A 27,246-nucleotide genomic window follows, 5' to 3' on the forward strand; every position below is an offset into this window, starting at 1 on the left:
GCCACGTAAAAACGTTTCTGCTCTTACAAACAGTTAGTTCTTTTGAGAAATCCAAGTTGTCTACCCCGAGAGCAGAGAGTTATCGATTCAAAAAATTCCAACTCCGTCCATGCAAGATTTCCGTCGTACACGATGAGGTGCTTCTTCGGACACTTGTTGCTGCTGCTGTGTCTGATGGCGACGGCGATCTGCAACTCTACGACACCCAACGACAGGATCGCTTACAAGTATCGTTTTAAGGCTAGGCGTTATCATATTATCACTGCTCCTAGCAAAAACTGCCCTCCGGGTGAAAAAGTAGATGCCAAAAATGAGTGCCGAGCGGTTATAAATTTGGAGTCATAAGTAAGTTTCTGAAATCTCTTTAGTTAGAGAACTGATGAAGAATCTTTTGCCTGTTTGTTTGGTATGTTAGAATATCCTTTAAGTTATGCGCAAGTAGAGAATAAATTGTGATATTATTTTGTGAATGCTTTTTGAAAAAGCGACTAAGAGAAGTGTAACATGGGAAGGACAAATTTTCGAGATGAATTCCAATATAATTTAAAGATTATTTTAGAGTTATTTAGATAACTAGAGTTATTAGATGTTCAAGAACCAGTGCAGTTTCATAAGACAAAACATGGTAACTTTACATAAAGAAATACATAAAAAATATACAATGAAATTTTTTGACATTGCTCTTCGATTTGAAGAAAATTAACTTTGATTTTTAATTAGGTAGGGGAATCCAGGAACTAACGTAATATGGGATGATTGTAACAAACGTTATAAAACAAATGCTAATCTATCAGTAATCTTGTACTTCCATCTTTGCATGTTATTTCCATCTTTCCTCCAGCTTGGTTAATAAGGGGTTCTTCGTATTCTAACATTTCATTAAAATAGTATATTAAAAATAAACTTGTATGGTCTGTTTCAATTACGTATTCTTTTATTCTGGCTTCATAAAATCTTTTGACTTTTTTTGCATTGTATTCATTGGATATTGACCTTATAGGTAGATATAAAAATTGTTATTGTTATAACTTAGATTAGTATGTAGAACACGTTCATGAGAAATACTGCTAGTAGGGATGAAAGTAGCAAGTTGTTACTTTTGTCCTGATTGTAACTTGCGACTTTCCACTATACATTTTGCTTTAACAGATATATTACTTTAATCAAATTTATTAAAGAAAAAACTTGTTAAGTCACATTTACTAAATTTTACAGACCAGTGATTTTGAAGTTTTAAACAGAACACTACAAAATAACAAAAACGAGTGATGCAATCAGCGTAGTCAACGTTTTTCAAAACAATTATTAGAAACTACGTAATAACTTTGAATTTGCTATTAATTTGTCAAATTATTCTCCTGTTTTGCATAGACTTGTTAAATTATTTCGCTATATACCCATTATGAAAATAGTTATTCATATCTTGGGATTTGTCAACATTTTCAGCTTCTCAACTTTGACATACAATAAAAGCATTCTCTTTTCATTATCATACGACATAAATAAAAAACGGAAAATGGACAAAAATGGAGTTATTAAGTTCTTAAACGTAATTTTCAAATACGAGATTGCTGTTTACAGAATGTCCCACATTCGTAAAAGAAAAACAGATTGTGGATTGGTTTCTTAAAAGTCTATGTTAAGTTTATGTTACTATTTATATTTAGTTTTACCTTTAAAATAAGTAGAAATACCTTTCAGAAGTATTTTTTCTATTACTTAATTTAATTTTTAAACTTAAATAAAATATTACCATCGTCCCTACCTTAAATTATGGCATGTTACTTTCGTCCCTAGGTGTAGGGATAAAAGTAACAAATAAGATACTTTCAAAAAAGGTTTATTTAAAAGAATTGGTACATTATATTGCTAACTTTTTTACTTGATTACGTTGTTTAATAATGTAGCTTTGCTATCCTGCTCGACCTTTTTAAAAATTTTATGAAACTTAAAAATTACAGATTCAAAAACCCAAATTGTTACGTTTCTCCCTGATCTTCCCTACGTATGCACCGGAGAATGTACAATTTTAGAAGCTTGAGTAATAAAGTAGAAGAATATAATACTGATTGTGAATGAACGTTTCTACTTTAAAGTAGAATTGGTGGTCAGACTATGAATAAGTATACCTCTGTACACTTGAATCTAAAAAAAATTTAATGCCAATTTTTTCAAAAAATTTCAAATAACTTCATTCGATGTTTTCAATTTATGTCTTTATATAAAGTCACCACAGTCATAAAATATTCAAATAATACAATAAATGATGTTAAAATCACATGTACACTCTCGCTCATGAGTTTTAGGACACTTGTTATATTTGCATTGAAGTCTAAAGAAAGCGAAGTAATCATTGATAGATATGAATGAATTTCATCTCATTTAAAAGTTTATACGTTAAGAAAGAAATACTAATTCATATATTTAAAATTCGTACCGGAAAATAGAAAATATTTATGCTTTCTTTTCATCGAAGTATCCATCACGTTTTTTAATTACAGCCTCCACTATGTTTGGCATTCGTGTGATTAATCTTTTTTAAATTTCTTCTTCTATATTGCTCCACTCTCGTTTTAGGATGTTCCATAATTGTGTTTCTGAAGTAGGGAAACATTTTTGAACTTTTCTATCCACTTCGTCCCGCGATTTCTCAATCATATTAAAATCCAGTGACTGAGGTGCCCATTCCATGATTTTGATTAAACTACTGCTTTGTAGTTGTTCTAAATATTTTTTACATACTTTTACAGTACGTTTGGAGTCGTTGTCATGCGTGAACGTAAAATTTTATCCAATTAAGCAGTGTCCAGAAGATATTGCGTTATTTCATAATATAAGAAAATACCACTTATTTTAACTAAATCTCCTGTTCTGTTTGCATCAAAGCAACCCCATATCATTATGGATTATTCGCCATGTTTCACAGTTGGCACTATGCAGTCAGGATTCAATTTTCCATGCACATTTCTTCTACCATAAACTTGTCGTTTGCAACCGTACACTTCAAACTTCGACTCATCAGTCCATAGCATCTTTTCCCAATTTTTAATTGTCCAATTTCTATTTTTTACCCACTGCAGTCTTTTCACGTTATTTTGCTTTCTTCATAAAGGTTTTTTTACAGCCTTCTAAAGGTTTTTTTACCTTCTAGTAGCCGCTGCTTCACAGTTGCAATTGAAATCGGTGTATCAATGGAACTATTAACTTCCGCTGTTATTTCTGAAACAGTTGCTCTTTGATTGCGCTTGCTTAGACGTTGTATGAAACGATCTTCGGCGGTGGTAATTTTTCTTGGACGATATAGCTGTTTTTTGTAGTTACAACTACCAGTAACTGCAAATTTTATTATAGCGTCACCCACAGAAGACTTCGAAACTCCTACTTTTTCAGAAATTTATCTAACAGTATATCCTTCTGTAATAATTTCTGACTTCTTTTCGACACTTAATTCTTTTCTTAATTCTTTGTGACCGCACTCATATTTGAACGAAACTTTCAGCGACTTCGCTGAACGGTTAAAGAGCTCTCGGTTATCCTCTAAGTCTTTAGAAGAACCAAACTGTTTATGTACACCATACATAAACAGTTATGTACACCATACATAAACAGGCTTCTAGCCAAAAGAATGCAATCTTTGTGAATAAATGAAAACTAACACAAGAAAGTGTCACCATAGAAGCCTACAAGGCATGTTATAAGGGACTGCGAATACATTTTTAAGTAATTTAGATAATTAATTTATTAATTTCGTGATGTCTATATCGTATAACAAATGTTAAACATATTCATATACTTATATTATGTGATTAATGTAGCTAAAAGTCCATAATCTACACGAAATATTAGAGATTTATTAAAAACCGCAAGTAACCTAAGACTTAACCTAAGAAAGCGGGAGTGTAAATCAGTAGATATAAAAAAAGCTAGTTTAGTAGTACCAACAATAAAATAAGTAGTTATGTAATAGCCTTCTAGATGTGGTAACATATTTTCCGACAGAAATGATTCGAATTTGGAATTTATATGCAGATAGTAAATGGAAATTTATATCCACTTTTACATCCTTCAGAATATCCTTGAGAAATCTAAAATATTTATGGGTAACTTCGAATAAATAAACTCTGAATCTGCTACGTAGGTAGCTGTGAATACTATGTTTTGAAGTATTTTCGTTATATAACATTTTATCTCCGCTTTCTAGCAATAATTCTAGCAATAAGTTTACGTCCACTTATCTCAATAAATGAGGTACTCGAAGTCAATGAAATAAATGAAAATTTGATGTTACTTATTTACAGAATTTACTGGAGACTGCAAATTACAAACGATTGGATCCAAGAGTCAGGCTTAACAAAGCCAAAATAAAATAAAAATATAGATTTAATAATCTTGGAGAACAATTCTATACATAATCTTATTTACCAATTCTAAAAAACTTTATTTCATTTAATTATCAAATATAAATATAAAATATTGTATAAAATTGTAATTTTATAATAAATAAAAGATTACAAACCAAAGATCTGACTTTTCAATTTAAAGTATGTACCTGCATTTTTATTTTTAAAAGCAATCATTTAGAACTAAACTAGTGATACATTCTACTACTATAACTCACATCAGTAAAGCAATGAAATCCAATCCATAGAACAATATGTTAACTAGAACCCGAAATTTACTTATAAATTAAAATTCCGCACACGATATTGTGAACGTTCTCTGCTAAATTGCATCATAAATCACGCAAATTGCGCAGAACCACAATTGTTTTTATCATAAAATTGCAAATTTAGCAGAATACTGTTTGTTTACTAGTAAATATTACACTTTCCATTCTCGAAAAACTAGTGCTAAATCAGCAACTAATAAAAAATTTTCAATTAAATGTTCTGAATTTGATCGATTAATTTTGCTGAAACGACTTGGTTATAACTAGCGCAATCTAGGACCTCGCAAAGAACCTATTTTGCTTATGTAACAGACAAGATTACAAGTGGACACATCTCCATGTATATTAATATGATAGATGAAATTGCAGAATATCATAGAAGAAATTACAAAACAGACCTGACGTCTTGTGAATTTTCTCCCGTACTGAAATACCGACATTCTGAAATGACAATGGTTTCGAGCGACCTCTATGTTTTCCAATCGATGGATGTAGGAAGCTTCTATTACTATAATTGCCGCTGGTAAAATTTGTAAATAAGAAAATATTTCTACTTTAACACGGGAAAGAATTTCAAAGTTGATTGTAACAATATATAGCATGTTCTATTAACACTATTTTCCTCATACATTTGCGTTAACTCAAGTAAGGTTGCGGTTACCATGGACACATCTTCGGATGAAGACCGAAATATTTATCTTACGAGTGAGACAAGTTCAGATATATTTGTCAGTAACGACCAAATGCTCGTTCTTCCTCGGAACAAACGAAGGAATTCAGAAAATACTGAAAATCCTGTTCTACCTGTTCTAAGTTATATTTAATCTTAAATTTACCTTGTAATTATAGTCTCATTCATTTCATAGTTTGCAATCAATTTGTATCATCGCCCATTACTCAAGTCTCATCACGTGAAGACCAATAGGAAGATTGATGGAATTTTGATTCCACCTATCTTCCGCTAGAATAATTCTAAAGCTCATGACTTGGAATGAAAATCAAAAATTAAAGACATGAATGAATTCAGGTTCTATTCATGTCTTCAATTTTAGCTTTCACCAGGAAAAATTTGAAATTATATACTGATATTTTACTTAATAACCCACATTAATATTTTTGTCAATATTGCAAAAGGATATTTTTCTTATCGGTAATGATTAGAAAAAAAAAGCATTGCTACTTATGGTTATAAAACCATTCTCATAGTCACTATGCTTGCAAAAAAAATGTCACTCATGTTACTTCGGACCTTTTGTCCTACGATGGTTAAGTGATCAAAGAAACTGTAAATACAGTACTGTATTTAAGAAACTGTAAGAAACTATACATCTTACCTTAACACCCACAGAATGTTGGCCTCTCGACAAATTACCCAGGGGGTGTCTGCTAAATCTGAAACGAAAGAAAGTGGAACTATTAAACAATCATTTCTCAAATTACCAAGCTATCAAATTTTCGAATTTTACTTTGATCATTACTTTCTAAATTTTCTTTAAAATCTCAACAAAGTAAATAATACTTACATTAATCTTCACGTTCCGGCACCCGACCTCGCCAACACAGGAACTCACTTTCCTTGACGTCATGATACACTTGATACACTTTAATTCCAATAAAACAACTGTAACAAAAAAGAAAAAAAAGATTTAGATAAATACAAATGAATACTAAAAGTATAACTATTCAAAATAATAAAATGAATGTATGTATAAACATATTAACCAAAAGATTGCAAGTGGAAAACAGAGTACAATCACGAAAGTATTAAATGAAGTTTTAGTGAGAAATGTACGGCCAAATCAAACGATTCTGGCTGCATCCATATTTTCTATTTCTCTCTCTCTCTTATTTAATGACTCCCATGTAAGAAAGAGGTAGATAATATCAATACGGTCAGATTCATCTGAGCTGGGTGTACGTAACAAATGTTTTTTAGTAAAAGAAAACATAAAAATAACTACAAAATAATGAATTAGTTCACTTATGATCCATTTTCTAACACTGAAAAACAAATATATCCATTTGAAAATACTTCGATACTTTGAAACATAGGTACGTATAATTTTACTATGAAGTAACACAAAAATATTTTTTATATTGCTCAAACGCACAAAAATTCGATAAATCGCGCATAATATTAAGGAAAATAGTGAAAAACTTACCTTTGTAATGAGTTGTGCATTCCGACGTCATTTCGTTTGAAGTGAACTGCGTGCGCAGCTTCGAGAATGCCAAGCATATCGTCTCAATTGCGAGAGTATCGAATCTCGTTCGATTTGGATCTACTGTGATCAATTTATCACGTAATATAACATACGGTAAAACTCATTTTTACAATACGGTAAAAATGAGTAAAAAACATAGAATGCTACCCGTATCTCACTGTAAAAGTTATGAAAATGTATCTATAATTTATAAAACGTAACAATGGATGAATAAAGAACTATTTAAAACAATGTCCGTGAATATTATGAATTCCATCAAAAAAGTTCAAAAAGTTACTTTAGTTTCATTAAATTTTACAAGCTTCAAGGTCTATCAATTTACTTCAAACTATATGTACAAAAAACTATATGTATAAAAAAAATTCGCAATGAATTAGCTATATTGTATTACGAGACATGTAAAACAATAGAATATAGAAATAAGTATTCGAAATTCGTTAAATCTATATAGATTTGCTAAAATAATAAAAAAACTGATTAACATATGTCGCCGAGTGCTCATACAATGAAACAAGGAGTACCAATTTTTCAAATGAGTGTTAACCATTAAGACTACTGAACTTAAGTGAAGTTTTTCATTAACTGTACGCTAATATGATAAAAGAAAATGTACCTTTATAAATGGTTAGGGACTACAGAAACAGGATTAGATGTATCATGCACGGGGATAGATACACACGTTGTATAATTTAAGTATACAAATACGTTTATTAACTTCCATAATTGCGGTGGTAAAATTAAATACCAATTTTTACCACGCTGAGCGCTATAATCGCCCTCACTAATCTGTTGATAACGTCGAGAGTGATGCAAAAATAATAGTGAAATTCTACAGCCGTTGTAAAATACTTTAAATATACATATTCTTACACCTATTTCATGTATGCAACAAATATATATTATAATATATAACTGATTAAATTTGTTGTTGTTACCATAACGAGCGCTACGATCTCTTTCTAAATCCATTGGTAATGTCGCGAGTGACATAGAAATGGTAATGTAACTTTAAAGCCAAAAGAAAACAACAGAAAATTATTAATAAGTACTTGTCTACAGGAAAAGTTTATAACATTACAAATACATTATAATTTTTAAAATAAATTCGATACATCATCATAGTTAATGTCAATGTTAGTAACAAAAACTGCAGGAAAAAAAATAATTTCTCTTTGTTTCTTTTTGTAACTTTGTCTTACAAATGAAAATGCTATTGAAATTCCATGTTTACCGCTTGTAATCTATTTAAAACCGCTTGTACATGAATGGTCCTGAGCCAACAATAAATTTTGAATGTTAATAAATCGAAAATTGATAACCGATCTGCGCTCGAAAACACAATTATCAAACTTTTAACTCTCGACGTTTTTGGAAAAATACGAGGACGATAGTTCACTTGCTTTACATTTGCAATCATCAATTTCGTAAATTTACGATATGTGAATTCACTGTATATTGTAACACGAAAAACTGCCAATAATATAAGTTATTGTGAAATTCTGTTAACATTTTAAAGAACTGTATCATCTAAATAACGGGTTACGCGTATTTCAGAACAATAAATGTATGAATTCAAATACCCAGTTACCTCACAATGTAGTACCTACAATATTTTATTTTAAATTATCCTTAGTTTAAGAACATTAATATGATTCTAATCTAATTTACTCGGCGAAATTGCTAACAACTCACGAACAATAGTTTCATCATTTAACGGAATATGACATTAGCGATAACTTGTCGATTTTGTATACACATTTCGAAACAATTCAACACGTAATATTGATTCAAAACAGTCCAAATTACATAACCGTTATCTTTGCATTATGACTCAGACAATGAGCAATCTCTGATCAATTCCAAAGAAAGAATTGAAACATTTCAGCAGTAAGTACCCAACGAACGATCGCTCTTCTCATATCTACCAAAATTTGAAGTTCGATTAATACGCTGAAATTTGACTCTTTGGTGTAGACTGATAAAAGTATCGTTGTTAATAAGTCATCTAGGTGATGTAAGGCTAAAAAGTCGCGGAAAGAATAAGAAAGATCAGCCGCGATACGCATTTCCTTGACATCCGCGTTCGCGCCGACGGTTGACCCCAGCGCGGCATTGACCATTTCAGAGCAGCCTAATTTCCATTTATTACGCAATTGATGCAATTAGATACGTCAATCAGGAGGATAATGGACTGGACGAGATAGACACTGTCTGACAATACGAAGTTAATCCGACTTCAAACGCCGGCAAGATGAAAACATGCTGCGGCGTGGTCACCGCTGCGCATCACAACTTCTCTTCTTTCACCAACCACTTACTTATAACGTTCGTTTCTTTTACGTCGAATTAAATGCTTTCTCCTTCACTCTATGTGCTAGAGTCTAGGGGCTTGATAAATTTAGAAAAGAAGGTCATAATCTCATTGAAATGAGAGTACTGATTGGGGCAGTTTTTAGCACCTTGAAGATAATTCTGTAGTTGTAAGGCAAGACGACTTATGTTGCATTTTTAAAAAATTCGAGTTAAGGTTTTAATTGAGATTTAGAATATTGAATGTATATTTTCAGGGAGGAAAGGGCATTCAAAAAACCTTTCCACTTAAAAATAAGGGTTTAAAGTATTGAAGTTGAAAACTTTAAACACAGTATCTCGAAAACGAGAACATGTAACTTAGGTCATTTTACCATGCAACCAAAGAATTAATCTAGGTAGACAAGGTTTTGTTCGAGATTAAAATGTTTCAACTAACAAACTTGAAATTGTCTGCTTCTTTTATTTTAGAGAGAAGAAAGCTTTTCTGTTTTCATTTTTGAACTAGAGATTTGAAAGATTGAAAAATCAAAATAATTTTTGTCGTAGTATTTGATCCTAACATTTAAGAAATCATAGAAAGCTTTACTGATTGTAAAACGTAACCTTAGTCTTGACTGAAAAGAATATAAAAATAATATTTAAGTTGTTTACATATAACCAGTATATACAATTCTGAAACATTTGTGTTTCTTTCCTTGTATTTTAAATTAGGGAATAAACTAATTTAAATTATTTTGGACATTACTTTAACTTGTTTCAAAAACTTAATTTTTCTATGCTCTCTTTCTATAGACAGTCTTTCAGTAATGGTTTGACCTATTGTAACTATTGAGTTACAGTCGGAACAAATATGTACCAGTTTCTTAGATAATACCTATGAATCGTTATTCTGCTAGGAGTAGGATATCAATTGAAAATATTCATAGATATGAAAATCTAATTAAATAATTAATTAAATATGAACCAATCCTTCATTCGTGTATCTTTTGCCTTATGTGTCAATATGAACTTAGCGTAAGTGTTACTAAAATGAACTTGTTGCCTGCAGTGATTCAACTCTTTAGTAGATAAACAAAACAAACTTGTAATGACGTATTACATTCATTATATAATAATCAGGAATTCCACTAACTTGAATAGCTAAATACATTTAATCATATAAATAACTGAAAGCGATGACGATATCTGAATTTACTTATTCAAGCTTGAATGAATAGTGTGAACGTATTATCACAGTCTACTTCATTATAAAATTATAGCAAATTGCATTTAATTGTGAAATTACTGATTGCTATAAAAACATCATTAGCAATATTCGACAATTAATAGATAGGAATCGTTCGAAGAGAAAGTGGAATGGAAGACAATAAAATAATCGATTTTGTATTGCAGTATCTTGATTTCACACGAGATATACGATATTCCATTGGTCGATCATCACGATAACGATGAGTTCTGACCTCGCTATCAGTGTTTCTCGCTGACTTCATTTCTCTTCGCCGCACCGACTCACCAAGCTTTATTTCCATAAACTGTGCAAATACCACTGTTGGAGCGGCGATTATTTAAAGTGAAGACGTCAGAGAAATGAAAAAAGTGGTAGAAACAGAATACCAAGAATTGAATAAAGAAAAGAATTCTGCAAAATGTAAAAATAAAAATATGACTTTGTTCAGATCAGTCTTTTCGATTAAAAGTTATCAGTATATCAAATTGTTGCTTCGTTTTGAACTTTACCAATCCTACGGTAGAAGGAAATTTTCAAGATATTTCACGAAAATAACAATGCATTTGAAGTGATCTATTTTTCTTACTCGAATTTTATCGACTTTATTTCAAGATGCAAAGTAATTTAATGGAAGAAGTATCTCTATTCTTATCTAAATTTCAACTGTATAAATAATAATTACCAAATGTTTCATTATTATAAATGAAATTAAATTGCAATATATTGCTATTTTTTGTCTACAGGAATTTGCAAATGATTTATCTGTATCTACAACAAATATTTTCCAAACAAAATAACGCAGAGAATTTATGCCCATTTTTCTTAATACTCATTTAAGTGAGATGCATTTCATGATGTTTTCCCGATTTCCATGTAACCCGAATTATTCTGTACCTGCGTGCAATAAAACAAGATTACATAAATAATAATTAACGAGCGATTCGCTTGACCAATTCGACCTCAGTGATATTAAAATTTGCGTCAAATCCGTCCACAGGGTCAGGTGATATGTATCTGTACGTTTGCTTTACGTTACAGAACCATTTCCTACATTGAATTACAATTTTTTAATATTGTATATAATTTCAACATTCACTTGCAATTAGAGCAATGAATCAGACAAATTTCGGTTACAAAATTCTGTACAACTATTTTTGTAAAACTAGTGTGTTTGGAAACATAAGTAATTGACATCTATTGCCGATAGAACAAAAAATGTACAGAAAATAAGATACTTCAATCTTTTTTCTTAGCTTCACTTGTACTTCGTCACTAGAATTGCGCATATTTATGAATATCGTTTACTTTTGAAAAAAGTTTTAGTACAGAGATTTGTTGATGTGATATACAAATTTGTTATTGTAATAATTAATACTGTAACATATTGTAATAACTAAAACTAAAGTATCCAAAAAGTAAGAATACTTATTTGCTGTCCCACACAGATTGAATAATCGATTCCATTTAAAGGTTTGTAAATATTCATTTTTAAATGCATTACAAACTACGTCAATATGTAAAATGACTCCACATGACTACAAGAAATCAAACGTAATTATAATTGGAACAAAATCGAATAGACTTTCTCCTCACTCCTAATAAAAATTGGTCATAATAGCAGTATTGAACGATTTATTAATTGCTTACGATTCGTGAAAACAAACTGAAATAATATTCACTCACATTTTCGTTGGAAATTAATGGTTTTTAGACAGATGCATCGTTTCAAGCCTTGTTTAAATCTTTAGATCTTGTCAGAAAAAATACGATAAGAATTAGTGGCACTAATAACAACGATAGTAAAAAGTGAAGATAATGTGACTGTAATTAAGATTAAGTAAAACCGAAGTTAGATACGCACACTTGCGTTACAATATTATAAAATACGATACAATATTATAAAATTAATTAATTTCCTTTCCAGGAATGATTAAAATACTGTCTTCTAATATAGAATTAGTGGTTTGTTGGGTGGTTACTTATTTTTCATTCAAAGAATACATAGTGAACAATTTTTCAAATGCAAAGTAACAGTTTAATAAAAAATAATAGATATTAATATCTTTTATGAAATACTCTAACTATATACAGTAATTAGAGTGCTTGAATTGCTTGTTTGTTATTATGGTTTTCAATAACATCCTTTAGTATTTTATAATATTATATATTGTATTGTATTATTCATCAGAGCAGCTATTGCTTTTAAAAAGAAAATCAATAATGCTATCCGTGGACCTACGATACACGAAAAAATCCACGAACTATGCACGTGACGAAAATGATATCTGACGGCCGTGAAGAGGGGCAGATAACCCTCACACTTAAACAGCCCTCTCGATTACAACGCTGAACGCTCCCCTTGAAATCTCGTCCCAATTAGAAATTTTCCATTTCTTCCAATGCGTGTAACTTGAATCGTATGAAAACCGTCACGGCTTAATCTATGGAATAATTTAGGGATCTTCCTCTCGTTGAAGAAAATCTTCCGTTGAAAAAGTGTTAGATATCTAAAATTGAAGCAATACTTTCCCTCTGAGATTGAACGAATTTGTGATAAATATAAATGTAAGAAGAAATATGTGAAAAAGAGATGAAAAATTTACGAAGCGAGGAAAATTCAAAATGAGACTCACAATATCTATCTAAAAGATCTAAAATTTTTAAATCTCAAAGCAACGCATGTAATTTTTTAAACTCTATTCCAAGGAATAGGTAAATCGTAGCAGAAAATAATAAATAGCCGAAGCTTAACATATTATACAAAGAATAATAGAAACTAAATATGTTCTGATTTTCTGTAACAAGTTTTCAAAAACTCTAAATTTCAAAAGGAGTGAGAAATCCTATTAAACTTTTTCAACAATATTACAAATACAACTTAGAACAAATCAGAAAAATGTAGTACTTTAAAAAGTAATATTCCACAGCTGAAAGGAAACTAAAAACCGTTTTACTTTCAGAGTTACAAAGTTCCAAAATTATTGAAAATTATTCTACTATCTTTTATTCAGAAACTATTCAGTATTCGAAGAACATAAAATCGCTGAAAAAGTCAAAAACGTACACAAGAAGGTAAATTTTTTGTCCCAAAATATAATACTGAATAGGCGAGGAGAGAAACTCCTTTCAAAAATAATCAAAAGATAGCTTGCAACTTGAATGCCTTGATTTACATGTTTGGAACCAAAGGTCTTTTAGCTACTGAAACGCAAAAGGTCGCCAACGCCAGAATTTTCTGAACGGCTTGAAGAATTTCTATTGAAAACTGATTCATTTCGAACGCAGTGACTTTACGCAAGGTCACGGTTTTCGAGTCAACGACAGTAAATATCGAACGATAACAAGTGATTAGAACAAGAAAATTTCTCGGACAACAGAAAACTGTGTCAAGATTGACTCCTTATCGAACTCCCAGCTGAGATGTTATGAAAACAGGGAAGTTCGTGCTGTTACAAGTTTAAGAACACTAATTGCAATCCTTAGATAATCTTTACTTCCTTCATTATTGTCGTATCTTTAATTTTCTACTTCGTTGTATTCTATTGCGAAGAATTTCTAATATTTTTATTGAAAACTAAAATAAAACTAAGTTAAGAACAAAACTTTTCTATGAGAAGTGGAAAAAATTTGAAGACACTCTTATAACAGTAAAAGTTTCACTTTGTCAGAAAGAGAAACGAATTAAAAATCTGATATTGGAACTATAAGAAATATTTAAAACTTTTCAGATCTTAATGAAATAAATTATTTACCTTTAGACCATTTATGATCTCTTCAGTATAACAGTTACTTAAAACGCAGAACAAAAAGAAAGAAAACGAATTTTTGTCCGAACGTAATACAATTCGCATGGCTATTGGAGAATTTTATAACGATCTGTAACAGAGATCGATTTCTTTATCCTGATCAAGGTATCGAGTTAAAGGATCGAGTGTCCAATATTGTATGCAGTTTAATCCGACTAGTTCATAACGACGTCTCGTAATAATTGTTGCTCATTTAAATAGCAATCTCATTATTAGTATTACGAAAGTAGCTTGATATAACAAGAAACAAGTAGTTCGCTTATTTTGCTCCAGTATTACTCTCAATTTACGTCACTACTCTATGAAATATTGAAAATATCTATAAATATCTAAAAATGTATTTGAAAAATATCGATAAATTTGGTTGAATTAACAATTTAGGTAACATGTAAATAAAGTATACCAATTTTCCTATGTGTTGCAATGATCACTAATTAAAAATCATTTAATTATTATTATTAAGATATAATAATTAAAAATATTTATAGTTACAAAAAAGTAGAAGATATAGACGAATCAAAATTAATAAGTTAATTTATAATAGTTAACATAAAATATTATCTTATACATAAAATTATGAAAATAAGTGGACATTCTAGTGTGTACATGCATAGAAATATACTTAACTACAATGATTTTTTTCACATACAATGATTAAAGTAAATCACTCACCCTTTCTACAAACATAAACATAATAATATTTTTATAAAATAATTCCTTAAACTCTATTAAACTACATACATTAAACTACATTACTTATAATTGTATTATAACACAAATCTAACAATATTGCTGTAATTTACACTCAATAATAATCATATTTAACAATATGACTATAACTAATAATTACATAATAATTCAATTGTAATAATTAATGACATTGATTATTACTTATGTTTAGCAATTATTTTCTTCTACATACAATTACTTTAATAAATAAACAAGTTAATATGTAAATATAAATTTAATTAGAATTGGAGCAAATAAATTTATCAATTCTCATAGCAACGCCCCTTTTCTCGTTAATTAGTATCTAATTTACTCCTTTCTACCATTTTATTTCGCTCCTTCTTTATTTCATTTATCTCTATTAAGATTAAATTGCTCCAATAATCATATTAAACGATCTATTACCATTCATAACAGAAAATATAAAAAAGAGAGTATTGGAGAAAATTTTAATTTGTTGCGATGCGATAACTTAGTGCCATTCCCATAATCGCTTCGAAAGTAATAAAAGTAACCGAAAGTCATGAGAAATATAAAATATTTGATACGCTAACCCGATTCTCATCTAATTCCTTGAAAAAACTGATTATCTTACACAATATCTGTTCTTTCAGTTCTTCTTGAAATAGGAAATACTCAAACATTTCACTTTCTGGGGACGAAAAACGATTTGCTTTAAAATGAACAAAAACTAACTCTAACACATAAAAAACCTGATTCTTATTTTTCGTCTTTCCAAAACCTATACTTCATATTTACCTCTTATGGATTTGTTATTACGTTCCATTCATTAGCCAATATGTATATGTATTCTCAAGGTTCATTATGAGAAAATGAAATGCAAATATTCATACAGAACGTACATATAACTGACGTGTAGAAACTAAGAAAGAAGAGTGACTTTGCTCTTTTCGTTTACACTTTAACTGTCTACATCATTTTCGATTTCAAATCGCGAAAATAACATCTTAATTGCATTAAATAATATTTCTTTGTACGAAATAAAATTTTGAGAAACTGATAAAAAAAGGTATTCTCTACAAATTTGGTAGAATATGGAACAACTTTTTTTTCCACAGTTATAAAAGAAAAAGACATTGTATTATTGTTGTATAATTTGTAACAAAAATTAAAATTCCTTAAAACTAAGTAGTTGCTACATTCTTTTGACATTCACATGCGTTCAAATTTATTTGAACATGATTTATTTGACACAAACGATTCGTCTATGATAAAAGATAAGAGAAACACCACATACTACAACGTATATACTATTTACAAACATACATACATGAAAAGTAACTGTAGTATCTAATGTGATCCAATGCGTTTAGAAGTCTGTTCCAAGCCTTTAATTCGTCTGCGAAAGCACTAACGATTATCCAACATTGAATCCTGCGGCTTGTTACGTTCCAAAGCTTTTAAACAAATTTTTCAAAGCGCAAAAAATACAAAAGAAAAACGGAATACAGGCTTGTGTCATAATATTATCATGAGTCATTTAGTCGACAAATGAAGTGAGTCCTGTTTTTAATTTTTACGACAAATTCTGAAACGAAGTATTTGTTCTAAATATACTCATACTAAGAAACTACAGTTTGTATTAACATATCATAAAATAGAAGATAATTTTTATAGAAAATGAACTATAATCTCAATTAAGTCACTAAGTCTTAATACCAATTCTTTTCGTATACAGAAGTACTGTCAACGTAACTTACAACTAGGTCACGTGATAATTTACTAACTCATTACTTATGCATATATTATATCTTTTTTTTTAAATTGTTGATAAATAATTTATGAAATTATAAATAAATTAAACGATACATGCTACGTTACATAAAAGATTTCGATATTACATTCCAGTGCCGCATAGTTTAAAAAATGTTGCATTGGAGTTAGATGGCCCTCCATCAAAAATGATTTTTTTCATAGACTATTTTAATGGTATACTAAAAGGCACACAATACACATAATGTTCAATCGTGTACAAAATATTCAAAATTCAAATACATATTCCAATATTTAAAATTTAGACTCTAACTTTTAGAGGATGAAATCTCTACTTACACTCCATTTCATTAGTTATACTCATAAAAATATAAATTTGTATAAATATCGTTTATTATTTTCTTCTAAGCGCATTCTGAACCAAATTCAGCAATTATTCCTAATATCAGGTCATTTGCTGCAAATTACTAAGCACAACTGTATACATAATGAAAATGACTCTCATACAAAAACAATCGCGAATTCTAGACATTAGACACATCAATCATTAGAACAGCTTAAACCTAAAATACTTTTTCCCTTTATCAGAATAAGACAACCCATAGATACCACAACTATCCTGAACATTTACTAGGTATTCTCGTAGCAAACGATTTTTCAAAGTTTTGGATTCGTGCCACTTGTCCATTAAGTGGCTGGCGAGCACCTGCGATTGGTTGCGAGTCGGAGGCTCGGCTGGACCGTTCAAAAATAAATTAGCACCGCACGCGTGGTATCGCGCGAGTTAAATTGAAACCGGCCAGTGCACTCAGGGAATTTACGCCTCGCGCTTAGAAGTCGCTTTTGGCCGTCTCGTTGCATTACGTCGTCTCTGTCGTGTACTCTGCAAACGGTATGCGTCAACATGTGCGAGTGATTTGTGCATTTTATTGTCATTCATCCACGGTTTAATGCCGATAGTGTTATTTACGTTATAATGTGCGCGACAGTGGATCGGACCTAACCTCCAAATCTCACGAATCCGTGCGTGACTTTCAGATATATGATCATATTTCGGTGATCTATTGGATTTTAGATTCGATTGCAAAAAGTGTTACGCAAGGTATTCTCGATCAAGGATAAATCCCAGTGCACGGGAAATCTAGAAGAATATTCTGCAACATGGTGTTTCAAGAGTTAAGGATGTTCTTTTAACAGTGTTTGCATTAATGAAAACTAACGTTACTTCTGTGATATTTCGTGGACTCACGATGTAAAGCGAAGCAGGAGGAATGACATGCTTAATATTATACGCATAGGTGAGTAATATATATTTGTTACTAATGGTTTCTTCGCGACAATAATACGTCTTTTCTTTGGATTCGATCGCGGTATTGTTCCTTTTATTGTCGCTATTGCGTCATTAATTTACACGAAAGAAACGGATTTATTACGTCGTAGCGCGGCATGGTGCGCATCATTGACCCTTTCACGTTGAAAATGCGAATTGAATGATGTGTCAATTGCGTAATGTCACTGATAATACCAAGATCAACACGTGGATATTTTCTTTGAATTTCCATAACCATGTTTTGCCTTTAAATGCTTTGAATACACGTGCAAAGTAGTGATGATTTTGCTTATTGATCACAACTAACGAGATTTTGAATGATTAGTTTATTCTAATAAACTTGTTGCAATTTCTTCTCTCATGGCATATTTCCTTCTCTAACACTTAATGCTACTATATAGAGTTTTGTTGAATGTTCATAGGTCAATTGCAAGCAATATGTGTGTGTACGTGGTATGAAACATGCTAGTGAGGCAGTCTTAAGGTGAAATGTTTCGTAGTTTACCAGACAGGGTGGCTGGGCTATATTATGCCCATGGCCTGTTTTGCTCCTCTCATCCTGTTGCTGTTATTTCATTGGCAATCTCAGTTATATTACTATGTTGGTTAGTAGTATTCTGTACACGTTATATTTGAATATTTATCCATTTGGCAAATATTCTTTTTATGGTTGCTATGAATTCATTGTAAGAATTTTATGTAATATTCAAATACAACTTTAATTAAGTAAATTATAGCAACCACATGGGAGTTAAGTGTATTATTCATTAAAGTTAAATTATCAACTTTCTGCTATTAAATGGAACTAGATTAATCTTATTACAATATATTGTACTATATATATAGCATATCTACTATACATTTGCATTAGACATTACTATTTACTTTGTAAAGCTAGTTTTTCATTTTGACTAAATGGAATAAAATTCAATACATAGAGTAGAAAACCAATAAATAATTATTGTTTATCCTTTAGCTATCCACTGGTTAATTTACCCATGCCTGGCAATGCGCCACGAACTATAATCAACCAGACTGTTGTACCTGAAAATAACACAGATAATTCAGTTTTTTATGTGCAACAAGTGGCATTAAGAGTTGGAGTTATACCATGGACAGAAGAATTGACACTAATGGATGCTTTTCGGGGTCCACTGTATGAAGTTTTTAATCTTTTAGAGATTATACAAAATTATCAACATCCAGAAACGTAAGTTTTATATGCCCTATAAAGAAATGTGGATCAAATAGTTTTATGTATTTATTGTATTCTATAGATTAAAGACACTTGGTCAAGTTTGTCTGCACATTGAAGCTGTTAAAAAAAGAAATAGCAAAAAACCAGAAGTTTTACCAGAATACAATTGTCTTGTTCTTTCTCCTGCAAACTTATGGCAGCGTAGCATTGAACTATATGCACAAGATACAAATCTTATAAACACTATATATTCATATCAGGTAAAAATGTTAAAAAGATATTTTATAATATATAATTTCAATAAAAACAAATTATTTATTATCATACTATTTTGAGTAGAATGGACTGCTACTTTATATGATTGTGTATTATAGAATCTGCAAAAGGGTAAAATTAGTTTAGCTGAAATAATGTTTGGAATGAATCTGAAAGAAACTGGAATAAAACGGTATCCAATTCGTTTGAGGCAGAGGGTTTTACAATATGCAGTAACTATTTATTTAAAAGACTATGATCCTGAGTGAGTAATTAAATCTGAAGTAATATTGATTTAAAGTAATATTGATTTATTCAATAATTTAAAATTGTAATGTATTTTGCAGATTTATAAAAGGGTTACAAAATAAATTAAAAACCTACTATCACCTTCACCAGACAGAAAATAATAATGATACATGTATACCTGTGGATGATACGTTACATATCTTTTATCCTGGCGAATTTAATTACAGTGACTTTTTCTTACTAATGATGACATTTAATGCTTTATTCTTATATGTTTATTTCTCTGTGCGGAAGATAGAATTAGTAAAGTCAAAAGTTGGTATAGCATTTGGTGCAACTTTTACAGTGATGAGTTCACTATCTATGACTGTGGGTGTATGCTTTTTTTTTGGTTTAACATTAAGCTTAAGTGGGAAAGAAGTGTTTCCATATTTGGTGATTATCGTAGGATTGGAGAATGTTTTGGTGTTAACGAAAAGTGTAGTGAGTGCTCCAGCACATTTGGATGTAAAAATACGTGTTGCTCAGGCTCTGTCCAAAGAGGGGTGGTCCATTACTAAAAACTTACTTACAGAGGTGACAATTTTGACAATTGGATTGTTCACTTTTGTACCAGCTATCCAAGAATTCTGTATATTCGCCATTGTTGGATTAGTCAATGATTTCTTTCTTCAAATGGTATTTTTCTCAACAATTCTTGCCATTGACATTAGACGCACAGAGCTGTCTAGCGAAACATCTAAATTTCATTTGCAAAATATACCAGCTATACGTAAACAACAACAATTTACAACAACTGTAACAAATAGAAAACCAAACATTTTTCGTTCAAAATCTCATCCGAGATTAAATGGTTTGTCCAATGGCCCAACAAATGTGATTGCTCCTAATACACAAAATACTCATACATTGGGTAAAATTCCAAAGCGTTTACGTATAGTACACTTCTGGGCAAGAACACGAATATTTCAACGTGCCTTTATGGTGTGGATGGTTGTTTGGATTAGTATGATTATTTATAATTCTGGTATTGTTGAACATGTTATACATTTAAGTGAAACAACAAAGACAGAATCTGATACTGAAGGATACACTGTAGACAAACCTCAGAGTGTAAATAATTATATAGAAGTAAACACAATAAAACCGTTATCGATGCCATCTGCTACCATTGCTCCAGATCATTTAAATAGACAGGTAATTCTATACAAATGCATTTTTAATATTTTATTTGATTATTTTTAACTCCTTTTTTTTTTCATAAACATAAGGATGATCTAACCAATAATGTCACTGAGGAATGGAATAAACTGAAACCAGTAGATTTCCCACCTTGGAATCGCTTATCGCTTTATCATTGGTCTTCAATACTTTCTATGTATAACATTTCGGCTGCTGGTGGACGTATAACTATATTACCAACAATAAAATTATCTCATGCTGTGAGTCCACAGTTGGCTAAACAAATTAGTAACCCAAATGATGTGCAACATTTTCAGTGGCAGAGTCTTGCAACTGCTGCCCTTGATCCCCTTGACTTCTCAGGTATGTAATGTATGAAAATGGTAAAAGTTTAATCTTTGTACTTCTAAATCGCTTAATGGTAATTCATTATTACAGATATGGAAATATCAACCAGATCTGAAGGTCGAGGTTTTAATGCAGATGCTCCTTTCATTCCATCAAGTCCCATGGAAATATTCTTGGCAGCATTACTTTGTCTTATTAGTGTTATTGTTGTTGCTTATACCATGGTTGTTCTCTATCGATGTATCTGTTCAAGAAACTATGCTGAATGGCGAGCCAGTTGGTATCAGTCAGAAAAAGCACACGATTCAGCAACACAATTAGTTTTAGAGGCACTGCCATTAGTCCTTGAAGGACACACACAAGAAGTAGAATGCATTGCTACAGATAATAATACTATTGCTAGTACGTGTTTAGCTGGACATATTAGAGTATGGGATGCAACGTCTGGTGAACAGCTAGCTCACATAGACAGAAAACTATTTTTTAGTAGTCCTCGGAAGAATTTGAATCATATAACAGCAGATATGGATGAATTAATGTCGGATTATGAAAGTGGCTCGCCACCTTCGAGAGGAGAAATTGAAAATACTAACTCATTTGGTCTTTACTCAGCTGTTCATTATAGGAAATCGCCTTCTGCATTATGCAATGCAAAAAAAGGGCCAAATAATAATGTTAGTAAAAGACATTCAATGGAGACCTTAGATTATGACTACCAAGTGAATGAATTTAGTATAGGGAGACAGACAAATTTGCGTAAAAGTTTAGACAATTCTTATGATATACCTGACTTGAAATCAGCAATTAACATCAAATTTTCTACTATGAAATATTCTTCAACTCAACGCAATTATGAACAAGGATTCGATTTTGGTGATCAGTATAAACATCTTTTTGAAGAGCATAATAAATCCATAGATGAATTACAAAAATCAGAAAGTTTGGAGCAATTATACATACCAAATGGAAATTTAAATTCAATGGCAGACAGTATGTCTCCACCAAACTTGGATAAAGCCATGCAAATTTCAAATGTATCTCCTATTTGGTGCATGGATTATCAAGAAAACCTTATAGTAGTAGGATGTGCTAATGGTAGTTTAGAATTTTGGGAAGGTACTACAGGTAGATTCAAAGTAAGTAGACAATGAAAGCCTACTTTAATGTCATGTACAAATGTACTTCAAGAACCTTAAAAATAAATTCAATGTTTCAGTGTTTATTTGATGATGGGTCAGGACTTGGAATATCTGTTGTCAAATTTGTTGGTAGTAGAGTAATAGCAGCTAAATTAAATGGTTCTGTTGATTTCTTGCAACTAGAAAGTTACAGTGAGGGTCAACAAATTGACTGGGGTTTCACTTCTTATAGAAGAAGTAAGTTTATCTTTAAACTGTTTTCATTGCCACTTTAACCTAACCTTCTTCATCCTATTACCTTTTCTTAGCTCATGTCAGAACGGGAAGTGCTGGATCGCCCATGGATATAAATAATATCATGCAATCGGAAGAGGACCTTCGTTGCATGAAAATTAGTTCTCATAGAGCACACAGACAAGCGATAACTGTGTTAGATAGTGAAGGTGGTCGCGTTTTAACTGGTAGTCAGGATCATACTCTTAAAGTGTATAGGTAGATATAACAATTCTATACTTTTATTTGAAATATGTACCTATTAGTAATAGCATTTCACCTTTAATTTCAGATTAGAAGATCAATTACCATTGTATACCCTTCATGGACATTGTGGGCCTATATCGTGTCTTTTTATTGACAGGATAAGTCCTATGACTTCTGGTAGTGGATCTCAAGATGGATTATTATGCGTCTGGGATCTCTTAACTGGTAAGTATACCTATATTGGTAGATAAAGATACATATAAATTTATTTATCTGTTTATATATATTTTCAGGAACGTGCATGTACAGCATACAAGCCCATGATGGTGCCGTAGCAGCTATTACATGTTCCGTGTCATATGTGATAAGCATTGGAACTGATGAAAGGTTATGTGTGTGGGAACGATTTCAGGGACACTTATTACATGCTCTTCCAGCACACAGATCAGCGTACAGTTTACAGTTAGTTATGTTAACACATCATTTACTCATCACCAGTAATCAGGTATGTTATCTTTCTTTTCTATCTTTTTGTGTTTAAATTTTATGTGTGTTTCATATAATTTGTATCATTTATTTTGGACACTGATATTTGATTTTAACTTATTTTGTGTGGAATTATACATATAAATAAAAATTACGTAAGTTGTTCCAGAAATAGGTGGCAAAACTTTAGCATCGTATTCTACTCTTCTTAAAGATGAAGAAATGTCATGTAAATATAGGTCCAGAAACTCTTTCTTTTCGTGATACGAAAGCTTTTTATTTGTGAAAGAATATTTTAAAAATGCTTGTAACTTACTTAAAGAAATTGCTGAAAATAATTTTCTTATGAAGTAGTACACGCTCGGCATCGACATTTGACAGACTGATTATAAAAGACGTTCAAAAAGTTGTGGTGTATTTTGAATTTTGTCACATGCAGCATCTCCAAAAGGAAGAATTCTTGAACCTATGTTTTTATGACCTTTTTTAGAATCTTTAGAAACAGTAGAATATGATATCAAATTTTGGTCACTTATTTTTGGGATACCTTGTGTAGTACTTTTCTATTTTCGATAAAAATAAATATTAAAATATAACAATTAAATTTTTGTTCATTACCAATTAGAAGTACTTCTTTATAAATGATGATTACTATGGTTAAGCACCAACAAAATAAAACAAACATGTTATTAAATGCATGTGAACTGGATTTCAGGGGTCATTAATAGTTTGGGACGTAAGAACAGGAGAACCTGTGCGTGAAGTAAGGCTGGGTCACAAAGATAGTTGTATCTTTGTAAAACAAATGTTAGCATTAAGAGATAGTGTAGTTTGTGATTTTGGTCGACAGTTGCGAATAATTAGATTCCCACTCGTCTCTGACAAATTAGACTAAGACCTGTACATGCATGTTGTATATAGCTGTTTCCTTTCTTTTTTCTTATTTAATTTTAATACTTGAGCAGAGTCTTAACTTTGCCTGGGGATATAGATTTTAGTACGACGAATATTTTACATTTTAAATCATTGTACACAGTTTTAAGATAAATGTTTTACATTGTCGACTACATCATAGTCGCGCCTTAATGTTTATACTCCATTGAAACAGCAAGTAAAATACGCTTATCCTTTCCACAAAATTGAGAAATGTATACACAGTTTTAATCAATTTTTGGAATAGTTTGTTTATGTAGTTTTGAATCAATACATAGGCACGAAAACACTAAACTATTGAAAAATAGAAAGTTAAAGACAATGACATACATGGTACGAAAAATTCTATTTTTCGATAATTAAACTATAACTCAATTAATTCTAGTATCCCTATTCATTGTCTTGAAAGAATGGCTGTGCTACACTTCAAAACATCACTTTTGTTCCGCGGCATGATTTGAGGGTATGTTTATTGCGTCATTTTGTATGTAAAGAATTTTGGAACAGATTTATAAACTTTGAACGAAATTATAAGTGAAAATTGCATTTCTTATATCGGTGCTGTTCTATAACACAGAGGTAACGAACTTTTGCCTTTATGTTATAAAAATGAATATGTACGACATTAGTTAATCACAAAATATGAGTGATATTGATAATTATAAACTTATTAAATAAGAAGTTAATTTGCTAAATTTGTTGATCAAATGTTAGAGTAAAAAGTTTAAGAACTGAATCTAACACTTTATCTTTGAATATTAAAAGTTTTAAGATGGGTGTTATGAAGTCTTATGTTAATTGTGTAGTAAACCTTGGTTTTGTGTATATTAATGTAACTTTATTAGAAATATCACGGTCTAACAGTGCCTTTATTCCGTCTTTATTTAGTAGAACTAAATAGAGAAATGTTGTAGTAAAGATCTATGAAAATTGAAAGAATAGATCTCAGTCTTCTAATACGTAGCACATTCTACGTAGTTTTAAAGAAGACTTACACAAATTAGAATGGTATGCTAAATGTTCACTCATTTAGAATATTGATCTTCAGCTGCGGATTAAAGAGTAATGTAAGCAATAAGAATTTTTCACATTGTTGAGCTTAACTCTTGAAATGGAATTCTTCAATTTGAAGATTGCCCGTACTAAACGTTTAGTCTTGTTTAGCTTTAGCAGTCTATTTTTGTAAGGAGAATCATTGCTCTTGAGTGAGCTAACATGGGTCCTATTTTATATATACATATATTGTAGAAGACTTACGAGTGTGTACCTATGAAATATGTTTCCGCTTTATGATACATGATAGTTCAAAGAAGAATACTTGTATATACATTTTGCGACACATTCAGAATAGTGTGAACTGAAGTGTCCGAGGATTGTGCCCACGTAAAAAATTACATTATAAAAGAAGATATATAACGTTACACAAAGGATTCCTAACAATTAACTGGATGTCTATTTGAATGAAAATTTAAGGATGGTACTTCTTTTTAAAGATAAAAGCACTTCACTTAATTAAGATGATTATTTTCTAGTTTATAAAGCAGTTCAGTGTAATATTTAACAGCATATAAATGTCTATGCTTCCAGTGACGTGATACATCATAATATGTACACGAGCAGCTTCCAGTGGAACAGTAAGGATAAAAGCTTTAATTTTTGCTTTTAAACGGGTCCAAAGATTTAAAAACGTTTATACAACAGTTTCCAGTTAATTTTAGGGTATTCCTTCTGCGATGGAAGTTTAATATGTGTGTTGCGAAATGAATGTTATCAAATAGTGATCTATACGCCTTTAGACTGAATTGTAACACGAATTACATCGACGAGTCTCTTTTATTTTCTGATTACCTATTCGAGATAACTAGTGCTCGCGATCACGATCATTAATCTATTAATATATAGAGATATATATATTTTTCTTAACCAAAGTTATAAATCATATCAGGTCATGACACGCTCGTATACATAGGAAGTCATTAATAAAAAAGATAAAGAAAATGAAAGAAAAAGTATATATAGTGTTTGTAACGGCGCAATTAGTTGGCTAACGATCATTCAGGAGTATGTGTGATTTTTATATTTATTTAATTAATTTAACATGTGTAAATATGTCGTACACCAGATATATTGTTCTTAATAAATTCTCACATTTACTAAATCCTGACTTTCTATTGTACCCTTAAACGATTCTCGAATTCTTAATTTTCTATGAATGAATTTATTGTGTTAAAATTATTCATAAGCACTTTATTGAAAAGAAGAAAACGCGAAGAATATAATTTTATCAGGTTGCAACTTAAAAAAAAGGAGGAAGTTTATGATTTACTTAATTTTAGCAAATTTATACCTTATTTAGTTTTTGAATGAAAATAATCGAATATTTATTATATACATATAAAATAATGATTAAAAATTACAGTCAGATATATTTCCAAACAGTAATTTAAGCTGCATGCAAATCTCTTGTTAAAGGAGATTAGGTTGTTGTTGGCTTATTCGGAATGAAAATTTATTAGAACTGTTTTAACAGTCCTATGTGAGATCAATGAACGATATAACAGGTGGTGGATAATTCCACAAGCAGACAGTGTACGTAATATCGAATGCAAATTTTAATCCCTTCTAAGACTGTAAATTAATGATGTATATAATCTACAAACGACCGTGCTTGTACGTATGTATACATGTGTATACTGTTATACACTGTATGTAATGTATGTTATCGATGCTACATTTTGAAATTAACTATTTCAATTCTAGAGAATCCAATTGTAATACTAAGTTAAAATTAAGTTCTACTAATGTTAAATAATGTAAATGTATTAATATTCACTTTTGAAGAAGCGGGACATTACTATTTGACGAAGTATCAAGTATTATAAAATTATTACAATATTAAAAGAATTAATTAAAAGTATCTACATAGTTTGCAAATGCATAAA

At 30.7% G+C, this 27,246-nt stretch overlaps 1 protein-coding gene and 1 long non-coding RNA gene across 7 annotated transcripts; both read left to right on the top strand.

The window, feature by feature from the left end:
- LOC143180773 (uncharacterized) lies at nt 1–4,520 on the top strand. Of its 2 annotated transcripts, none has more exons than XR_013002178.1 (2): nt 1–406; nt 4,299–4,520. It is a non-coding gene; the product is annotated as an uncharacterized LOC143180773 (long non-coding RNA). The 2 variants fall into 2 exon arrangements; XR_013002179.1 differs by having other exon boundaries at nt 1–345.
- Nucleotides 4,521–17,527: 13,007 nt separating this feature from the next.
- On the top strand, nt 17,528–27,145 carry Scap (SREBP cleavage activating protein). 5 transcript variants are annotated; one of them, XM_076380693.1, is made up of 13 exons: nt 17,528–18,002; nt 18,457–18,639; nt 19,011–19,244; nt 19,312–19,492; nt 19,607–19,752; nt 19,835–20,933; nt 21,008–21,281; nt 21,357–22,402; nt 22,483–22,642; nt 22,714–22,897; nt 22,971–23,110; nt 23,179–23,390; nt 24,087–27,145. In XM_076380693.1, the coding sequence occupies exons 2-13, from the start codon at nt 18,524–18,526 to the stop codon at nt 24,264–24,266; spliced, it is 3,972 nt and encodes a 1,323-aa protein (XP_076236808.1). In that variant the 5' UTR covers nt 17,528–18,002; nt 18,457–18,523; the 3' UTR covers nt 24,267–27,145. The 5 variants fall into 5 exon arrangements, with proteins under 5 accessions (XP_076236808.1, XP_076236809.1, XP_076236810.1 ...); XM_076380694.1 differs by having other exon boundaries at nt 21,357–22,391; nt 22,589–22,642; XM_076380695.1 differs by lacking the exon at nt 18,457–18,639.
- The last annotated feature ends 101 nt before the right edge of the window (nt 27,146–27,246 follow it).

The sequence above is a fragment of the Calliopsis andreniformis genome, chromosome 6, assembly GCF_051401765.1.
Source record: "Calliopsis andreniformis isolate RMS-2024a chromosome 6, iyCalAndr_principal, whole genome shotgun sequence".
Taxonomy (NCBI): domain Eukaryota; kingdom Metazoa; phylum Arthropoda; class Insecta; order Hymenoptera; family Andrenidae; genus Calliopsis; species Calliopsis andreniformis.